Here is a 21,180-nt window from a genome sequence, read left to right on the forward strand (position 1 = left end):
TATACTCGACTGTCCATCTGCACTACTTTGTTCATCTACCTGCGTCGGCTGTTATTTTGCTGAGCAGAATCGTTCACTTCTCAGCATTTACGAGGTGCACTAATGCGAAATGATACTCCACTGGTGCTTTTTGAACTTTGAAGTGTTTTGTTTCTTCTCTAGAAAGAAGTCCCTTGGTTGTAAAGCAAGATGTGCATCTGAGGTTTTCTGATAGGAGATTCTCCGGTTTCTGTCTAGCCAGTCCATGCTGAATCGGTCATGGAACCGGAAGATATATATACTACAAAAACAAATTGCGATTGCTGTGTGGAACTCCTATAGTTTTTAACTGAAGTGTTCTTAAAAAACACTGATAACATGTCAAAACACTTGCATTTTTTTTCATTAGATGTAGCTTCCAAAAGGCCAAGGGTAGTGAAAACAGATTAGCAAACGACCAACATGTCATGCATCATTTGTACCGCTGGCATCTGCTGCTATTCTCACACTTACCTTTCGTTTGGCGTCTTCTAGATGGTTCTCGACTTTTGAGAAGCCCCAACTAAAAGGTTATGGCTGAGCAGAGACATTAAGGGGTTTGGATTTAAGTTTAGGACTGAACTTCACGTGCACAATCTAGCGCAAAGAGCAATCCAAATGGTCAGAAGACAGAAGTGTAAGGATTTGCCAACTTTCGTCATGTTGGTTTCACGGGAAATTTGGAACGAGCGGAATGCGAGAGTATTTAGGATGGTGTCCGCCATGCCAAATGTAATCACGTCTAGAATCAAGGCGGAGGTCAGACTTTGGGGGTTGGCAGGGGCCGAACGTCTGAGTTCTCTTATGCCGCGAGAGTAGGCTTATCGGTTTCGGGCCGTCTACGGGCGGTCAGTCATGTAATTCAAAACTCTTCTTAATTAATGAGATGAGGCAAATTTTTTGCCTCCGTTTCGAAAAAAAAAGGATTTGCCAACTTTCCACCATCGGACTGAGTGCATCCAGCGGCTCACGTTTTGAGTTATTCCCACACTACATAGTATTATAGTCTTATATCTTTTCTGAAACTCGGCGATTATAGATATATGAATTCCACCAATAATGACGTCAGTACACATATGGGAGATGGAATTACAACGATTGCAGCGGTAGAGACGTCGACAGGAAGTGGTTGGACGTGCAGATACTTCCAAGAGGCCGCAGGCCGGTATCCGCGACGGCATCTGTCCTTCTCGTCTACTCTGTTTTGGTTTTGGCGAAGTTCTGAAGCGCGAAGGCCATGGCCACCAGCAGGAGGGGCAGGGCGAGCTGCAGCACCGTGAGCCAGACGCCCTGGCCCGCGCTCGCGCGTGGCGCCGGAGCCGCCGCCGCCCCCTTGGCGGGGAGGACGGCGTGGGCGAGCTTGGCCGGGATGGTGGCGGCGTCGACCTCCCCGATGCAGTACTGCGGCATCAGCTCCTTGGCTGCGTCCGAGTGGCCGATGTCCTCGAAGTCGGCCGTCGCGTCCTTGCCTGCACGGCCACGGCCAGCAGGACGTGCCAAATCATTCCCGGCCGACCGGAACAAAGAGAGAGCACGCGGGGGATGGGAGGGGAGGGCTCACCGGTGCACGCCAGCAGGACCTCGTCGCCGCCGGGGTGCTCCTCCATGAACGGCGTCACGTCGTACACCTGAGGCAGCGAGCAGAGGTAAAGTAAAGCATGGCCAGATGACCCAGATCACGTGCATCGACACAAAATTCATTTGAAATCTACAGTGAAGTGGTGATGGGTAGATGCAAGAAGGGTTTATGACATGACAAACCGACCTTGCCGGAGATGATGAGCCAGCAATCCTTGCGCTGGCTGTGCTTCCGCACCTCTTGGAACGAGTACACCTTCCCTCCTCCCGCCATCGCAGCCACCCGCGGAAGCCGAGCCTTCAGGGTAAACAGAACCGGATCAAGAAACTAGATGCTGTTTGCTGCTGAATTTTGGACCTCTGGAAGATGAGGGGAGCAGGGCTAGGCACGGGGCGGTGTATATATACATCGTGCGTGTCGGACCGCGCTGCCGTCTGGTCTCCAAAGACGTGCAGTGCGGTCGCGTCACGTGTGGATGATCGGCGAATTGGCTTTGACCTGGCGCCACGCCGAGTCTCTAGCGGAGGAGGCTCACATCACATGCCGAGACATTTGGCTCCGGCGCAAGAGACTGGCGAATGGCGACGGATCCAAGTCAACAAAGGCCATCAGCGCTGTGATGGGAAGATCTCTCGGTAAATTCCCTGGCTCCTCACCGGTAACTCCACTGCGCTCGCACGGTCAATTTTTTTCATCATGTTATAATAATCCCTTGAGGACTAGACGGAAATCGCCCATGGGTTACGCGGCAAGAGCAGAGCAGATCAAACCCTGCTTCAAAAGCGAAGGAGAAGACCGACCGACCGACCGATCGATCTCGGTCTGCTTTGATGTATATGGTCAGGGGTGTTTTCACGGGCAATCGAACAAAGTAGTAATATGATGGTGCGGGCACCCGTCAAAAAGGAGTAGTGATGCAGGCAGCGGATGGGCGCGTAGACGCAATGTTTGGACGTAAGTACTAGTATCTGGCAAGAAGATGGCTGCAACTACCGCGGGCCTGCCGGCCTGCAGCTCCGCAAACGACACAGCCGCACACGGTCGCATTCCAACGCGATGGCTCGGAGCAGGGCAACGCAAAAGGCATGCGGCATTTCCGTGCAGTGCAGGAATCCAACTGCGCTGCTGCCAGTGCCTTGCCTGCTTCGAGAGTTCTGTGCGGTTCGGACTCTTGCCAGTGTTTCCTTTTGAAACACAAGAGGCGCAGACGCAGTACGAAGCGCACTGCTGAGGGAAGGACAGTAACGGCAAGTCTCTCCTCGGAACTTAAGAAAAGGCTTAGACTATCCACAACATAGATAGATAGATAGATAGACCACATATATCTAGATAAAATAAATGATGTGGCAAATAATAAATAAAGAGAGAAAAGCGGTAACATAGCTACTAGTTACTAGTAAAAGATGAGTAATATCACACATATCAGGGCAATATGAGAGCATCTCTAGCCGTGCCCCAGCAAGGCCCCCCATACGATTTTTTGGCCGCCGGCGTCGAAAAATCGGCCCAGTCGCGTCCCAAAATGCCTTTTTTTTGCCGGCTAGGGCCGAAATTGGCGCCGGCGGACCCAGGCCGAACCCGGCGCGCTGGGGGCGCTTGGGGGCGCCGGCCGAATCGTTTTTGGCGCGAAAATCGGCGGGCCCTCCTTGGCAGCGACTCGGCTCTTCTCGTCGCTTCGTCGTCCTCATCGCCTCGGTTCCCGCGGGGGAATCAATGCCAAAGCTGCCGCGCGCTGCCGCGCCGGTCAGCCTCCTCCATTGATGCCTCACGAGCGGCGCAGTGAAGACGGGGCGACGCGCGTACCTCGCCCGCCACGCGTACACACGGCGGCCACGCGAGCGCCGCCTATATAAGCCGCCCCCTCCCGCACCGGTGAGCCACGCACGGACCTCGCTCTCTTCTCCACCGCCGGCGCCCCCGTTCCTCCCTTTCTTCTCACCGTTCCTAGTTCACCCAATGGCAGAGCGATACCCAGGAGATGCCGCGGCGGTGAACGGCTTCGGCCGCCGCCACCTTCACGAGGACGAAACCCGACTTTCTATGAGGCCGAGTATCCGGTCCCGCCGGACATGCGGGTGCCCGGGGCGTGGAGGATAAGCGCCGGCGGGGTCCCCGTGCCACCGCCGCCCACCGGGGCGGCGCGTCGTGCGGAGATCGCCCGCATCCGTGCCTCTCTGCCGCAGGAGGCGAGAGAGGGGCCGAGGTACACCCCCGACAGCACGCTGTGGGAGCCGTACTTCCGCCGCCGCCACGCCGAGCAGCTCGAGGCCACCAACGGCGTCGTGCCCTCCGGGAGGCTCAACGCCGACGGGCGCCGCCGATGGTGGGGCGTGCCCGGCCGCACGCTGGAGGCCGTCCTCGAGTACATCGAGGGCGGCAACACGCCGAGGCTGGAGTACCCCGCTCCCCCACCTTCTCCCGCCGACGTGGGAGCTCATGGACGCCGAGACGCATGGACCCGACGTCCTCCTCCTCGTCCGGCTCTCCCTCCCTCCTCCCCGTCAAGCCGGAGCCCCAGGACGCGCCGATCAGCCGGCGCACCCGCAGCTGCGGCGTCCGCATTGCCGAGTCCTCCCCCACCTCTGCCCGGCTCGTCAGGCCGAAGGTGGAGCCCGGCCTCCCCGCGGAGTACGAGGCCATAGTCCGACGCGGCTTCTTCGACGAGGACGCCCTAAAGTGGGTGAGGGACGACTACCTCCGCGACGAGATGGTCCGGCAGCGCCGAGCCCTGCAGGAGATAGCCGCCCGCCAGCGTGGGCGCGAGGACGAGCACGGCGTGGTGATCCTCGACAGCGATGAGGACGAGGACGCCCCCGGACCATCCAACCCGCCGCACGTCGGCGAACCCGGGCAGGGGAGCAGCAGGGACGGCGGCGACTACACGCAGTTCTACAGGCTCCTCGGCATGTAGAGCTTCAGGGCGGCGGGCTACGACGGGTTCTAGTAGCGTTTTTTTCTTCTTTTGTAAAATATTTTATGAACCGCCGAAGTTTGGTTAAATTTGCGCCTTGGTTGTGCGAATGTGGGCCGGATTTTGTTTTTCAAAAAAAAAAACGTGGGCGCGGCGACTGGGGAGCATCACGCCCCCAGCACGCGGTTAGCGCCGGTACGCCCCCAGGCGGCGATTTTTAGCGCCTCTTGGGGGGCCAAGGGCTGGAGATGCTCTGAGTCTATAGCCTAATAAATGAAGTGTTGCATGTTACCACACATATGTTACTCCCCACTATAGAGGTACTCTCCCCGTTAGGTGTGTAAGTCACCTTGCGAAAATCAAATAATTCCAAAACACTTAGACACGGTACATTAACTCCCTCCTCGTTTCTTGTTTCGTGACATATCAACCAATAAGAGATGTGGGTCATGCGTGCTTTCAATTACTTGAGACTATCAAACATGACATGCAGTAGTGGTTAGTTCATTGCGTGCAATGCTATTAATTAGCAAAAAACATTAAGTTCTCTCGTTTTCCTCTCCGCCTTGGTCGCGGTGCACAACCTAAGATGACTTACACCTAAAAGGAGTGAGTATTAACATAGACTAGTAACATAGGCATGTTACTAGTCATGTTACTACCCAGGCTAGTCTTAAAGACTGTGAGTCCTCTCTCTTCCGCTCATCAAAACACTACTATCTGATCATCGACGCCGTCGTCATCTTTATAAGCGCTGCTTTGTCTGACACGGACGTGAGACTAAACCAATAAAATCAATCCTGAGCAGTGCGGTGTGATCCGATTGGTAAATGCCGTGCAAGTGTCAGCCAGCGACTAAACACGACACGTGGTAGATCGCTGACGACGCGACGGAACCGTGATGAGTAGCACAAACCGGAGTGTTGGTAACGACCATTAATCCAAGACTATCTTCTGGTTTTTCTAGGGGGCTAAAGTAAACGTTTCTAAACCAAGAAACTGATAAAACACGAACAGAGTGCTATTCAAGGTTTACAGAGCCAGGAGACTGACCGACTATCTTCAGTGACTTCTCAGTTCTCACACAGAGATTACTTTTCGCAATACTGTCCACGATATGATTCGTATATACACTGTTAGTGTTAGAAGGGAGAGAGGGGGATTGGTGGAATCTTTTGTTGTATTGCTTGAGCCTCGTGGGCATATATATATATATATAGAAGTACAATGATCAACTGGAGTACAAGACAAGACAAGACCAAATCCTAGTCTATCCTATACTTCCTAATAATCATATACTCAACATCCCCCCGCAGTCACAACGGTAACGAAGCATACGGTGAGACTGGATAAGAATCCGAAGGCAAGCCGACGGACACCCCCCCACAGTCGTAATGGTCGACGCATCGCGGAAGGCGTCGCTGGAGTGAAAACCGACGAGGTTGCTCAACCAAGGCGGTAGCCCTTTGTGCCGTTTGTCGAGGTAGCCGAGAGCATGTGTGGTTGAGCCGTGGTTGAGGTAGCCGTGCGAAGAATCTCGTGGTCGATGTTGAGTCGGGGTGACCGGTGTCGAGGAAGTCGCCGTGGAGCCCCGGGCGCAAGGAGGCGCCGAGTTAGTCATGGGCGCAGTAGTGTCGAAGTAGTGGTGTGTCAGGAAGAAGACGTTGTTGACGACGCGTCGCGCTGGGTTTGCCGAAGGCACGCATCGGTGTTGCCAGCACCAGGCATGCGTAGACGGACGAATACGAAGTTGACGAAGCATCACGCCAGGCTTGCCAGGCCTGGGGACACGTCGTGGACGAAGGCACGCATCGGTGTTGCCAGCACTGGGCATGCGTAGACGAGGGACCTGCACGAGCTGTAGGCCATCTCGGAGAAGTCGGAGGGGCCAGCAGAGAAGAACTCGACGACGATTGCGGCATCCATCGACGCGGGGCCGATGTCACCAACGGTGGTCGGAGTAGATGACGGCGAAGCTGGCAACAGGCTGGTGCTGGACGAAGATGAAGGAGGTGGACAGGCGGCGGTTATGGGGGTAGCAGCGGCGGCGGGCAAAAAAGAGCGGCGGCGGTGCTCGACGTAGGCGAGGAACCCGACAACACGACGAAGACCAGCGCGGACGGTGGCGTTCCCGCGCCAAGGGAGGCGGCGAGGAACATACACTACAAAAAATACACTTCCGTGATGATACGTGTTTGGCATAGTAGGTCACGTTTTCTGTCATGCATGTACATCCATGACGATTTTATGACAGAATCAAGATAGTCATACATGTGCTGTCGTAGAAGTGTTCCATGACATACCAAAATTATCATCACGGAAGTGTCCACTTCCATGATGATAAATCGCGCGTCATAGAAGTGCTTTCGTCAAGGTTGACCGACACGTGACATCCACCGTAACGGGTCGCCGTTAAGCTATCGGGTTCCGGTTTGGATCCGATAACCCGTTAACAGCTGGGACCAATGAGGTTTTCCACGTGTAAAATTATCATTGGCTATAGCAACCACGTGTCAGTACCCGAAAAGGACAGATGTCAACCGCCCAATGGACAGGAGGCGCCTATGATACGTCGACACGTGGTAAGGCCCAACAGCGGCCCATTTAGGTTAAAAAGGCTGGCCCAGTCAAAATTAGCAGGCTGGCCCATTAACGGTCTGCTTGCAGACAAACGACCCATTCGCAGTTAAGGCCCGTACGACTATTGTCAAATTGGCCCGTCAACGTCCTGTTCTAAACTTGTCATCATCGCGGCCCATGGTCACTTCTGGCCCGTTAATAGTCCGCTAAGTATTTGGGCCGAATTACGGCCCGATGTGTTTCCGACCTGTTAAAAGTCTTGCTTAATTTGGGCCCATTTATTGGCCATTGAAACTTGTGGCCCATAAACGACCGTGAAGGATTTGGGTAATATTCGGCCATGTCTGACATTCCGCCTGTTAGAGGTCCACTATAGATTTGGGCCACTTCCAGCCTGTTATGATTTTCGACCTTAACGTGAGACGAAATCCATGGGCCATATGTGGCCCAACGTCACATCGGGCCTATTAACGACCCATATAAAACTGATACTAATCAAGCCCGACCGAACTTCCGGCCTATTAAAGGCCCGTGTAGTAGGTCGGCGCATTTACGGCCTTCTGAATTTCGGGATGTGAACAATCTGCATTGTAAATGGGCCACCACGAGCTGAGATACATTTCGGCCTGCTAATGACCAGTGGGTTATTGGCACAATCAGGGCCCAATCTCACTTTCGGCCTATTAAAGGCCCATGTTATTTATGGGCTCGAGATATTTACACATGTTAACGGCCTATTGTTACCGAGGGCCCAAATTATGTTTAGGCTTGTTAAAGGCCCACTAGGGGCACAAGCCTACCAAAAATATGAAAGCTTATGCTGATTTAGGCCCACATATTTTTAGTGGGCTACATGCAAATTACGGCCCGTAATCGTTTTTAGCCCAATTGGAATGGGCCTAACGAATGTTGGCACGTTGGGCTCCTACGAAGCTTTCGGCCGAATACATTACTAAGATAAACCTACACAATACAAAAATAGTGTCGTAATTTCTACAGCCTTTGGCAGCACGATAAATGCTGTATCACAACAAAATAAATTCCAGCCATACAACAAAAGGCCTGTTGGCATAAAGTTTACAGTCCTTGCAGATAAAAGCACCATCAGATGTATAGAAGCACTTATCATTTGACCTGAGTACTAATGTTTCAGGCTGTAGAATCTGATGGAGCAGCATGATCATCCCCTTTTTCCCGCCATTGCTCTTGAACAACGAAGCAAATGTCTGATAGTCTGGTTTCAAAACCATTCATATCTTGACGACATTTGTCAACCACTATTCTTGTTTCCGAAACGACGTCCATTAGGGATTGGACTTGTGTCTGGAGCACAAATATATCACTCTGTCTAGCCGGAAGATTTTGTTCAGTAGGCGATTTGGTTGAGGTTACCTTGACAACCAACCCAGAATTACGCAGGAAGGTGCTTTTTGCACTGTTAGTGGAGAGATACTGACACACTGCAGCAAGAGGTGACATTGTGCCTGTGGTAGCCTCGTCACCTTCAGGTGGTTGTGGTTGTTCAATCATTTGTTCCATAGCTTGCTGAAAGCTTGAACTTGTAGATTACTGTACCAGATAAGTTACTAATGAGACAAAAACAAGCAAAGTAGGTTTCACATTTATACATAACTTATTTTGGTGAACTACTATAATACATTAGCATGTATTGTAGTGCCAACTACATAATAAAATCACTTTCGGAACATATGTCCATGTAGCATGCCTACTGTATTGTCTATTTCCTCACATTCGTTGACATGTAAGGATAAAGAGACATGGTTTAAAGTAGGATGAACATAGTATGAGATCATTCATATCATGGGCAAACAGATATAAAACAAACAGGCTATTGTATCATTGTGTGGGCACGTGAACATCACAACTAGATTACAGATCAAGACCAAAAGAATATCCTTCATATCTTTTAAACCGTGTAAGGTGAAATGATATGTTAAGACAACTGTGTATAAAAGTGAACAGAGTAACTGACATTGGCTGCAAACCAAGCAGTTAAATGAACACGTCAAAGTAACAAGCAGTTCAAAGGCAGGAGGAGTAAGGACTTACAACAGCGGCTTGAACTGGTGTGCTCATGCCCTTCATCTTGCTGGTGTGGCAATCCTTGAAGATTTGCACTGCATTCGGTCCAGGTTCTTTTTGGTCTGCACGGGCTTTCCTCTGTATTTGGAACAAGTCAATATAGATACGATAATATGGCACATAAAAAAGAAGGAAGTAGCAGCTATTTATAAGAGCCTCGTAGTGTGCAGTATAGCTACGAGATCCTGTTGTCTGTTGGAATTTCACTTTAGAACGGTTGGTCTTGTTCTTCAAATAGTTAGCCTAGAAGAATATACACTTGTAAGGCACATACGAAAATACAAGTTCAATATGTGATCTGATCAAATACATATACCCTACCTGATACTTTGGATCGGACCAGTGTTTAACAAGGGCTGTCCAGTCTTCATCTGTAATATATTCCACTAGAGATATTTGGGCGATTTCATTGTTATACTTGCCTTCAGAGTGAGTTTTCTAAGGTGATACCGTTATTGTCTCAGAGCAGACTGAAAAACATGAGTGCATGCTTGTTTAGTTGCATCATCTTTCAGATCCAACTTGAACCTCATCTGTTGAAAAAAGAATGTGAGTCTTATTAGGAGGAAGCTAGAAAGTATGGGACAGAGTAAGACAATATTACAAATTGTGATGAATAACATTACCTATGGATAAATTTTCAAGTAAGGTGTTAAACTTGGTATCGTCTTTCTCATTCCTATACTGGATCCACGTTGGGAGGATACGTGCATGACACCTAACATCAACGGCTACCTCTGATACTAACTTTGCTGAATCTGTAGCATCACGTGGCCTTTTTAAACCTGCCTGAAAATGGATCTCCATTCTCCCTCCTTTAGATTTTGTTAATCTTGTTGGTGAACGTAGCAGAAATTCAAAATTTTCTACGCATCACCAAGATCAATCTATGGAGTAATCTAGCAATGAGGGGAAGGGGAGTGCATCTACATACCATTGTAGATCGCGATGCGGAAGCGTTGCAAGAACGCGGATGAAGGAGTCATACTCGTAGCGATTCAGATCGCGGTTGATTCCGATCTAAGCGCCGAACCACGGCGCCTCCGCGTTCAACACACGTGCAGCCCGGTGACGTCTCCCACGCCTTGATCCAGCAAGGAGAGAGGGAGAGGTTGGGGAAGACTCCATCCAGCAGCAGCACGACGGAATGGTGGTGATGGAGGAGCGTGGCAATCCCGTAGGGCTTCGCCAAGCACCGCGGGAGAGGAGGAGGGACAGGGGTAGGGCTGCGCCAAGAGAGAGACGTTCTCATGTCTCTGGCAGCCCCAAAACCTCAAGTATATATAGGGGAGGGGGAGGGGCTAGGCCCCCATCTAGGGTTCCCCCCCCCCAAGGGGTGCGGCCAGCCCTAGATGGGGCTTGGGGGCGGCCAAGGGGGGAAGAGAGGGGGGCGCCCCACTAGATGGGCCTTAGGCCCATCTAAGCCTAGGGTTTCCCCCTCCCCCCCTTCCTGCGCCCTGGGCCTCTTGTGGGGGGGCGCACCAGCCCACCCGGGGCTGGTCCCCTCCCACACTTGGCCCATGCAGCCCTCTGGGGCCGGTGGCCACACCTGGTGGACCCCCGGGACCCTCCCGGTGGTCCCGGTACATTACCGATAGCACCCGAAACTTTTCCGGTGACCAAAACAGGACTTCCCATATATAAATCTTTACCTCCGGACCATTCCGGAACTCCTCGTGACGTCCAGGATCTCATCCGGGACTTCGAACAACATTCGGTAACCACGTACATACTTTCCCTATAACCCTAGCGTCATCGAACCTTAAGTGTGTAGACCCTACGGGTTCGGGAACCATGCAGACATGACCGAGACGTTCTCCGGTCAATAACCAACAGCGGGATCTGGATACCCATGTTGGCTCCCACATGTTCCATGATGATCTCATCGGATGAACCACGATGTCGGGGATTCAATCAATCCCGTATACAATTCCCTTTGTCTATCGGTATGTTACTTGCCCGAGATTCGATCGTCGGTATCCCGATACCTTGTTCAATCTCGTTACCGGCAAGTCTCTTTACTCGTTCCGTAACTCACATCATCCCGTGATCAACTCCTTGGTCACATTGTGCACATTATGATGATGTCCTACCGAGTGGGCCCAGAGATACCTCTCCGTTTACACGGAGTGACAAATCCCAGTCTCGATTCGTGCCAACCCAACAGACACTTTCGGAGATACCTGTAGTGCACCTTTATAGCCACCCAGTTACGTTGTGACATTTGGTACACCCAAAGCATTCCTACGGTATCCGGGAGTTGCACAATCTCATGGTCTAAGGAAATGATACTTGACATTAGAAAAGCTCTGAGCAAACGAACTACACGATCTTGTGCTAGGCTTAGGATTGGGTCTTGTCCATCACATCATTCTCCTAATGATGTGATCCCGTTATCAACGACATCCAATGTCCATGGTCAGGAAACCGTAACCATCTATTGATCAACGAGCTAGTCAACTAGAGGCTTACTAGGGACATGGTGTTGTCTATGTATCCACACATGTATCTGAGTTTCCTACCAATACAATTCTAGCATGGATAATAAACGATTATCATGAACAAGGAAATATAATAATAACCAATTTATTATTGCCTCTAGGGCATATTTCCAACAGTCTCCCACTTGCACTAGAGTCAATAATCTAGTTCACATCACCATGTGATTAACACTCACAGGTCACATCACCATGTGACCAACATCCAAAGAGTTTACTAGAGTCAACAATCTAGTTCACATCACTATGTGATTAACACTCAATGAGTTCTGGTTTGATCATGTTATGCTTGTGAGAGGGGTTATTAGTCAACGGGTCTGAACCTTTCAGATCCGTGTGTGCTTTACGAATATCTATGTCATCTTGTGGATGCTACCACGCGCTACTTGGAGCCATTTCAGATAACTGCTCTACTATACGAATCCGGTCTACTACTCAGAGTCATCCCGATTAGTGGCAAAGTTCGCATCGACGTAACCCTTTACGACGAACTCCTTTTCACCTCCATAATCGAGAAAATTCATTAGTCCACTAGATACTAAGGATAAGTTCGACCGCTGTCATGTGATCCATTCCCGGATCACTATTGTACCCCTTGACCAACTCATGGCAAGGCACACTTCATGTGCGGTACACAGCATAGCATACTGTAGAGCCTACGTCTAAAGCATAGGGGACGACCTTCGTCCTTTCTCTCTCTTCTGCTGTGGTCAGGTCTTGAGTCTTACTCAATACTCACACCTTGTAACACAGCCAAGAACTCCTTCTTTGCTGATCTATTTTGAACTCTTTCAAAATCATGTCAAGGTGTGCGTTCTTTGAAAGTATCATCAGGCGGCTTGATCTATCTCTATAGATCTTGATGCCCAATACGTAAGCAGCTTTATCCAGGTCTTCCTTTGAAAAACTCCTTTCAAACAACCCTTTATGCTTTCCAGAAATTTTACATCATTTCGGATCAACAATATGTCATTCACATATACTTATCAGAAATGTTGCAGCGCTCCCACTCACTTTATTGTAAATACAAGTTTCTAACAAACTTTGTATAAACCCAAAAACTTTGATCACTCCATCAAAGCGTATATTCTAACTCCGAGATGCTTGCTCTAATCCATGGAAGGATCGCTGGAGCTAGCATACCTTTTAGCATCCTTAGGATCGACAAAACCTTTCTGATTGTATCACATACAACCTTTCCTTACGAAAACTGGTAAGGAAACTTGTTTTGACATCCATCTGCCAGATTTCATAAATGCAGCTATGTTGGGGTTCGTAGCAGAATTTTAAAATTTTCCTACGCTCACCAAGATCCATCTATGGAGTATACTAGCAACGAGGGGAAAGGAGTGCATCTACATACCCTTGTAGATCGCGAGCGGAAGCGTTCCAATGAACGAGGTTGATGGAGTCGTACTCGCCGTGATCCAAATCACCGATGACCGAGTGCCGAACGGACGGCACCTCCGCGTTCAACACACGTACGGAGCATCAACGTTCTCCTCCTTCTTGATCCAGCAAGGGGGAAGGAGAGGTTGATGGAGATCCAGCAACACGACGGCGTGGTGGTCGATGTAGCGGGGTCTCGGCAGGGCTTCGCCGAGCTTCTGCGAGAGGGAGAGGTGTTGCAGGGGAGGAGGGAGGCGCCCAAGGCTGTTTTTTTTGCCCCCTCCCCCCCTTTATATAGGCCCCCTAGGAGGGGGGGGGGGGCGCCGGCCAGGAGCCCATCTGGATGGGGGGGCGGCGGCCAGGGGGGAGACTTGCCCCCCAAGGCAAGTGGGGCGCCCCCCACCCTAGGGTTTCCAACCCTAGGCGCAGGGGGAGGCCCATGGGGGGCGCCCCAGCCCACTAAGGGCTGGTTCCCTTCCCACTTCAGCCCATGGGTCCCTCCGGGATAGGTGGCCCCACCCGGTGGACCCCCAGGACCCTTCCGGTGGTCCCGGTACAATACCGATGACCCCCGAAACTTTCCCGGTGGCCGAAACTTGACTTCCTATATATAATTCTTCACCTCCGGACCATTCTGGAACTCCTCGTGACGTCCGGGATCTCATCCGGGACTCCGAACAACTTTCAGGTTTCCGCATACTCATATCTCTACAACCCTAGCGTCACCGAACCTTAAGTGTGTAGACCCTACGGGTTCGGGAGACATGCAGACATGACCGAGACGCCTCTCCGGTCAATAACCAACAGCGGGATCTGGATACCCATGTTGGCTCCCACATGTTGCACGATGATATCATCGGATGAACCATGATGTCTAGGATTCAATCAATCCCGTATACAATTCCCTTTGTCAATCGGTATGTTACTTGCCCGAGATTCGATCGTCGGTATCCCAATACCTTGTTCAATCTCGTTACCGGCAAGTCTCTTTACTCGTACCGCAATGCATGATCCCGTGACTAACGCCTTAGTCACATTGAGCTCATTATGATGATGCATTACCGAGTGGGCCCAGAGATACCTCTCCATCATACGGAGTGACAAATCCCAGTCTCGATCCGTGCCAACCCAACAGACACTTTCGGAGATACCCGTAGTGTACCTTTATAGTCACCCAGTTACGTTGTGACATTTGGCACACCCAAAGTACTCCTACGGTATCCGGGAGTTGCACGATCTCATGGTCTAAGGAGAAGATACTTGACATTGGAAAAGCTCTAGCAAACGAACTACACGATCTTGAGCTATGCTTAGGATTGGGTCTTGTCCATCACATCATTCTCCTAATGATGTGATCCCGTTATCAATGACATCCAATGTCCATAGTCAGGAAACCATGACTATCTGTTGATCAACGAGCTAGTCAACTAGAGGCTCACTAGGGACACGTTGTGGTCTATGTATTCACACATGCATTACGATTTCCGGATAACACAATTATAGCATGAACAATAGACAATTATCATGAACAAAGAAATATAATAATAACCATTTATTATTGCCTCTAGGGCAGATTTCCAACAAGCTAATGCTAACATGATTCCGACGGACTTAAGCATCGCTACGGATGGGAAAATCTCATCGTAGTCAACTCCTTGAACTTGTGGAAATACTCTTTGCCACAAGTCGAGCTTCATAGACGGTAACATTACCGTCCACGTCCGTCTTCTTCTCAAAGTTCCATTTATCTTGGATTTCATGGCTTCCAACCATTTGTCGGAATATGGGCCCACCATCGCTTCTCCATAGCTCGTAGGTTCAGTATTGTCCAACAACATGATATCTTAGACAGGATCACGTACCACTCTGAAGTAGCACGCATCCTCGTCGTCCTACGAGGTTTGCTGGTGACTTGATCCGAAGTTTCATGATCACTATCATAAGCTTCCACTTCAATTGGTGTAGGTGCCACAGGAACAACTTCCTGTGCCCTGCTACACACTAGTTGAAGTGACGGTTCAATAACCTTATCAAGTCTCCACCATCCTCCCACTCAATTCTTTCGAGAGAAACTTTTCCTCGAGAAAGGACCTGTTTCTAGAAGCAATTACTTTTGCTTCCAGATCTGAAATAGGAGGTATACCCAACTGTTTTTGGGTATTCTATGAAGACGCATTTATCCGCTTTGGGTTCGAGCTTATCAGCCTGAAATTTTTTCACATAAGCATCGTAGCCCCAAACTTTTTAAGAAACTACAACTTAGGTTTTTCTAAACGGTGTCGTCTCAACGGAATTGCGTGGTGCCCTATTTAAAGTGAATGCGGTTATCTCTAATGCCTAACCCATAAACGATAGTGGTAATTCGATAAGAAACATCATGGTATGCACCATATCCAATAGGGTGCAGTTATGATGTTCGGACACACCATCACACTATGGTGTTCCAGGCGGTATTAATTGTGAAACACTTTCCACAATGTCTTAATTGTGTGCCAAACTCGTAACTCAGATACTCATGTCTATGATCATATCACAGACATTTTATCCTCTTGTCACGACGATCTTCAACTTCACTCTGAAATTACTTGAACCTTTCAATAATTCAGACTTGTGTTTCATCAAGTAAATACACTCAGCATCTACTCAAATCATCTGTGAAGTTAGAACTTAACGATATCCACTGCATGCCTCAGCACTCATTGGACTGCACACATCAAAATGTATTACATCCAACAAGTTGCTCTCTTTTTCCATCTTACTGAAAATGAGGCTTTTCAGTCATTTTGCCCATGTGGTATGATTTGCATGTCTCAAGTGATTCAAAATCAAGTGAGTCCAAACGATCCATCTGCATGGAGTTTCTTCATGCATATAAACCAATAGACATGGTTCGCATGTCTCAATCTTTTCAAAAACGACTGAGTCCAAAGATCCATCTACATGGAGCTTCTTCACGCGTTCTATACCAATATGGCTCAAATGGCAGTGCCACAAGTATGTGGTACTATCATTACTATTTTATATCTTTTGGCACGAACATGTGTATCACTGCGATCGAGATTCACTTTAAGACCATTGAAGGTATTATTCAAATAAACAAAGTAACCATTATTCTCCTTAAATGAATAACCGTATTGCGATAAACATAATCCAATCATGCTCAACGCAAACACCAAATCTCGATAGTAGAGGGAGCATGCGATGCTTGATCACATCAACCTTGGAAACACTTCCAACACACATCGTCATCTCATCTTTATCCAGTCTCCATATATTTCACAACTTTTATTTTGAGTTACTAACACTTAGCGACCGAATCGGTATCTAATACCCTGGTGCTGCCAGGAGTACTAGTAAAGTACACATTCATATAATGTATATCCAATATACTTCTGTCGACCTTGCCTGCCTTCTCATCTACCAAGTATCTAGGGTAGTACTGCTTCAGTGACCGTTCCCCTCATTACAGAAGCACTTAGTCTCGGGTTTGGGTTCAACCTTGGGATTCTTCACTAGAGCAGCAAATGACTTGCTGTTTCATGAAGTATCCCTTTTGCCCTTGCCCTTCTAGAAACCAGTGGTTTTACTAACCATCAACAATTGATGCTCCTTCTTGATTTCTACTTTCGCGGTGTCAAACATCGCGAATAACTCAAGGATCATCATATCTATCCCTGATATGTTATAGTTCATCACGAAGCTCTAATAGCTTGGTGGCAGTGACTATGGAGAACCATCACTATCTCATCTAGAAGATTAACTCCCACTCGATTCAAGCGATTGTGGTACTCAGACAATCTGAGCACATGCTCAACGATTGAGCTTTTCTCCCTTAGTTTGCAGGTTTAAGAAACTTGTCAGAGGTCTCATACCTCTTGACGTGGGCACTAGTCTGAAATCCCAATTTCAGTCTTCGGAACATCTCATATGTTCTGCGACGTTTCAAAACCGTCTTTGGTGCCACAATTCTAAACCGTTAGCAATACGCACCGAACTATCACGTAGTCATCAAAATGTGTATGTCAGATGTTTCGTAACATCTACAGACGACGCTGAGGTTCAGCACACCGAGTGGTGCATTAAGGACATAAGCCTTCTGTGCAGCAATGAGGACAATCCTCAGTTTACGGACCCAGTCCGCATAATTGCTACTACCAACTTTCAACTAAATTTTCTCTAGGAACATATCTCAACCAGTAGAACTAAAGCGCAAGCTATGACATAATTTGCAAAGACCTTCTGACTATGTTCATGATAATTAAGTTCATCTGATTAATGAACTCCCACTCAGATAGACATCCCTCTCGTCATCTAAGTGATACATGATCCGAGTCAAACTAGGCCGTGTCCGATCATCACGTGAGACGGACTAGTCATCATCGGTGAACATCTCCATGTTGATCGTATCTTCTATACGACTCATGCTCAACCTTTCGGTCTCTTGTGTTCCGAGGCCATGTCTGTACATGCTAGGCTCGTCAAGTCAACCTAAGTGTTTTGCATGTGTTCCGAGGCCATGTCTGTACATGCTAGGCTCGTCAACACCCGTTGTATTCGAACGTTAGAATCTATCACACCCGATCATCACGTGGTGCTTCGAAACAACGAACCTTCGCAACGGTGCACAGTTAGGGGGAACATGTCTCTTGAAATTTTAGTGAGGGATCATCTTATTTATGCTACCGTCGTTCTAAGCAAATAAGATGTAAACTTGATAAACATCACATGCAAATCATAAAGTGACGTGATATGGCCAATATCATCTTGCGCCTTAGATCTCCATCTTCGACGCGCGGCATGATCACCTTCGTCACCGGCATGACACCATGATCTCCATCATCATGATCTCCATCATTGTGTCTTCATGAAGTTGTCTCGCCAACTATTACTTCTACTACTATGGCTAACGATTAGCAATAAAGTAAAGTAATTACATGGCGTTTTCATTGACACGCAGGTCATACAATAAATTAAGACAACTCCTATGGCTCCTGCCGGTTGTCATACTCATCGACATGCAAGTCGTGATTCCTATTACAAGAACATGATCAATCTCATACATCACATATATCATTCATCACATCCTTTTGGCCATATCACATCACATAGCACATGCTGCAAAAACAAGTTAGACATCCTCTAATTGTTGTTGCAAGTTTTTACGTGGCTTGTATAGGTTTCTAGCAAGAACGTTTCTTACCTACGTAAAACCACAACATGATATGCCAATTTCTATTTACCCTTCATAAGGACCCTTTTCATCGAATCCGTTCCGACTAAAGTGGGAGAGACAGACACCCGCTAGCCACCTTATGCAACTAGTGCATGTCAGTCGGTGGAACCTGTCTCACGTAAGCGTACGTGTAAGGTCGGTCCGGGCCGCTTCATCCCACAATGCCACCGAAACAAGATAAGACTAGTAGCGGCAAGAAGAATTGGCAACATCAACGCCCACAACTGCTTTGTGTTCTACTCGTGCATAGAAACTACGCATAGACCTAGCTCATGATGCCACTATTGGTGAACGTAGCAGAAATTCAAAATTTTCTACGCATCACCAAGATCAATCTATGGAGTAATCTAGCAACGAGGGGAAGGGGAGTGCATCTACATACCATTGTAGATCACGATGCGGAAGCGTTGCAAGAACGCGGATGAAGGAGTCGTACTCGTAGCGATTCAGATCGCGGTTGATTCCGATCTAAGCGCCGAACCACGGCGCCTCCGCGTTCAACACACGTGCAGCCCGGTGACGTCTCCCACGCCTTGATCCAGCAAGGAGAGAGGGAGAGGTTGGGGAAGACTCCATCCAGCAGCAGCACGATGGCATGGTGGTGATGGAGGAGCGTGGCAATCCCGCAGGGCTTCGCCAAGCACCGCGGGAGAGGAGGAGGGACAGGGGTAGGGCTGCGCCAAGAGAGAGACGTTCTCATGTCTCTGGCAGCCCCAAAACCTCAAGTATATATAGGGGAGGGGGAGGGGCTGCGCCCCCATCTAGGGTTCCCCCCCAAGGGGTGCGGCCAGCCCTAGATGGGGCTTGGGGGCGGCCAAGGGGGGAAGAGAGGGGGGCGCCCCACTAGATGGGCCTTAGGCCCATCTAAGCCTAGGGTTTCCCCCTTCCCCCCTTCCTGCGCCCTGGGCCTCTTGTGGGGGGGGGGGGCGCACCAGCCCACCTGGGGCTGGTCCCCTCCCACACTTGGCCCACGCAGCCCTCTGGGGCCGGTGGCCCCACCTGGTGGACCCCCGGGACCCTCCCGGTGGTCCCGGTACATTACCGATAGCACCCGAAACTTTTCCGGTGACCAAAACAGGACTTCCCATATATAAATCTTTACCTCCGGACCATTCCGGAACTCCTCGTGACGTCCGGGATCTCATTCGGGACTCCGAACAACATTCGGTAACCACGTACATACTTTCCCTATAACCCTAGCGTCATCGAACCTTAAGTGTGTAGACCCTACGGGTTCGGGAACCATGCAGACATGACCGAGACGTTCTCCGGTCAATAACCAACAGCGGGATCTGGATACCCATGTTGGCTCCCACATGTTCCACGATGATCTCATCAGATGAACCACGATGTCGGGGATTCAATCAATCCCGTATACAATTCCCTTTGTCTATCGGTATGTTACTTGCCCGAGATTCGATCGTCGGTATCCCGATACCTTGTTCAATCTCGTTACCGGCAAGTCTCTTTACTCGTTCCGTAACTCACATCATCCCGTGATCAACTCCTTGGTCACATTGTGCACATTATGATGATGTCCTACCGAGTGGGCCCAGAGATACCTCTCCATTTACACAGAGTGACAAATCCCAGTCTCGATTCGTGCCAACCCAACAGACACTTTCGGAGATACCTGTAGTGCACCTTTATAGCCACCCAGTTACGTTGTGACGTTTGGTACACCCAAAGCATTCCTACGGTATCCGGGAGTTGCACAATCTCATGGTCTAAGGAAATGATACTTGACATTAGAAAAGCTCTGAGCAAACGAACTACACGATCTTGTGCTAGGCTTAGGATTGGGTCTTGTCCATCACATCATTCTCCTAATGATGTGACCCCGTTATCAACGACATCCAATGTCCATGGTCAGGAAACCGTAACCATCTATTGATCAACGAGCTAGTCAACTAGAGGCTTACTAGGGACATGGTGTTGTCTATGTATCCACACATGTATCTGAGTTTCCTATCAATACAATTCTAGCATGGATAATAAACGATTATCATGAACAAGGAAATATAATAATAACCAATTTATTATTGCCTCTAGGGCATATTTCCAACAAATCTGTCAAGCATTATCCCTGATGTCTGTTTCCGCTTGCACCGTGGTGCTAATTCAACAACGAATATGGAAAGTGTTAGTGCACATCAAACTGTGAGAGTACATATAAAGGAGCATGCAACTGCGACTTGACTCGGTCAGGTACCGTCTTGGTGTTGATGCTCATGAGGTTCATCTGATCTTGCCAAGTCATGTTGTGTCAGCAGTGCCGGTGGACTTGGACCTTGTACTGCACTATAAGTACCAGTAGAATCTCTAGGACAGATCCTTTTCCGTTGCACCCGACGAGTAACACCATTCCCTACTATATTCTTTTCCTTGCTCTTTTTTGACTTCGCCATGTCAAGCCATACCCACAACACAAAAGAATAAAATCGCTCTTCAAAACTCATTGATGCATGATATAGACAAGCAATACTTTGATGTAAGATGATCATATGAGGATGGAATATGTAAGTAAAACAGGATGGCGTGACATATTCACAGCTACGATGTTTAAACTAAGCAGAAGAATTTTCAAGAAAATAGAAGTAATGCAAGCTAGACACCATATGAATGATGCAACCAATATCACTCTGCCAAGTTAAAAGTGTCTTGTCATAAGTGACATTTCGAAAAATTAGAAGCAGTACAACCTAGAAATCAATGCAAGATGCAACCACTATCAAACTGCCATGTTAAAAGCGTCCAATCATGAGTGACTGATGCGGGATACACAACAACAGTACTTTGATGTAAGAAAATGGTATGATAGATAGATGAAGTGTATTCTAGACATAGAAAGGCATGTCATATGCACATG

The 21,180-nt window shown here is 48.8% G+C and overlaps 1 protein-coding gene across 1 annotated transcript; it reads right to left on the reverse strand.

The window, feature by feature from the left end:
• Positions 1–990: 990 nt before the first annotated feature.
• On the reverse strand, positions 991–1,976 carry LOC109751755 (cytochrome b5). The gene is made up of 3 exons (XM_020310640.4): positions 1,784–1,976; positions 1,580–1,646; positions 991–1,487 (listed from the first exon to the last, which is right to left on the reverse strand). Exons 1-3 carry the CDS (start codon positions 1,868–1,870, stop codon positions 1,213–1,215), a joined length of 429 nt encoding a protein of 142 aa, XP_020166229.1. The 5' UTR covers positions 1,871–1,976; the 3' UTR covers positions 991–1,212.
• Between the last annotated feature and the right edge of the window lie 19,204 nt (positions 1,977–21,180).

This window comes from Aegilops tauschii, chromosome 6 (genome assembly GCF_002575655.3).
Source record: "Aegilops tauschii subsp. strangulata cultivar AL8/78 chromosome 6, Aet v6.0, whole genome shotgun sequence".
In the NCBI taxonomy this organism is placed as follows: Eukaryota; Viridiplantae; Streptophyta; class Magnoliopsida; order Poales; family Poaceae; genus Aegilops; species Aegilops tauschii.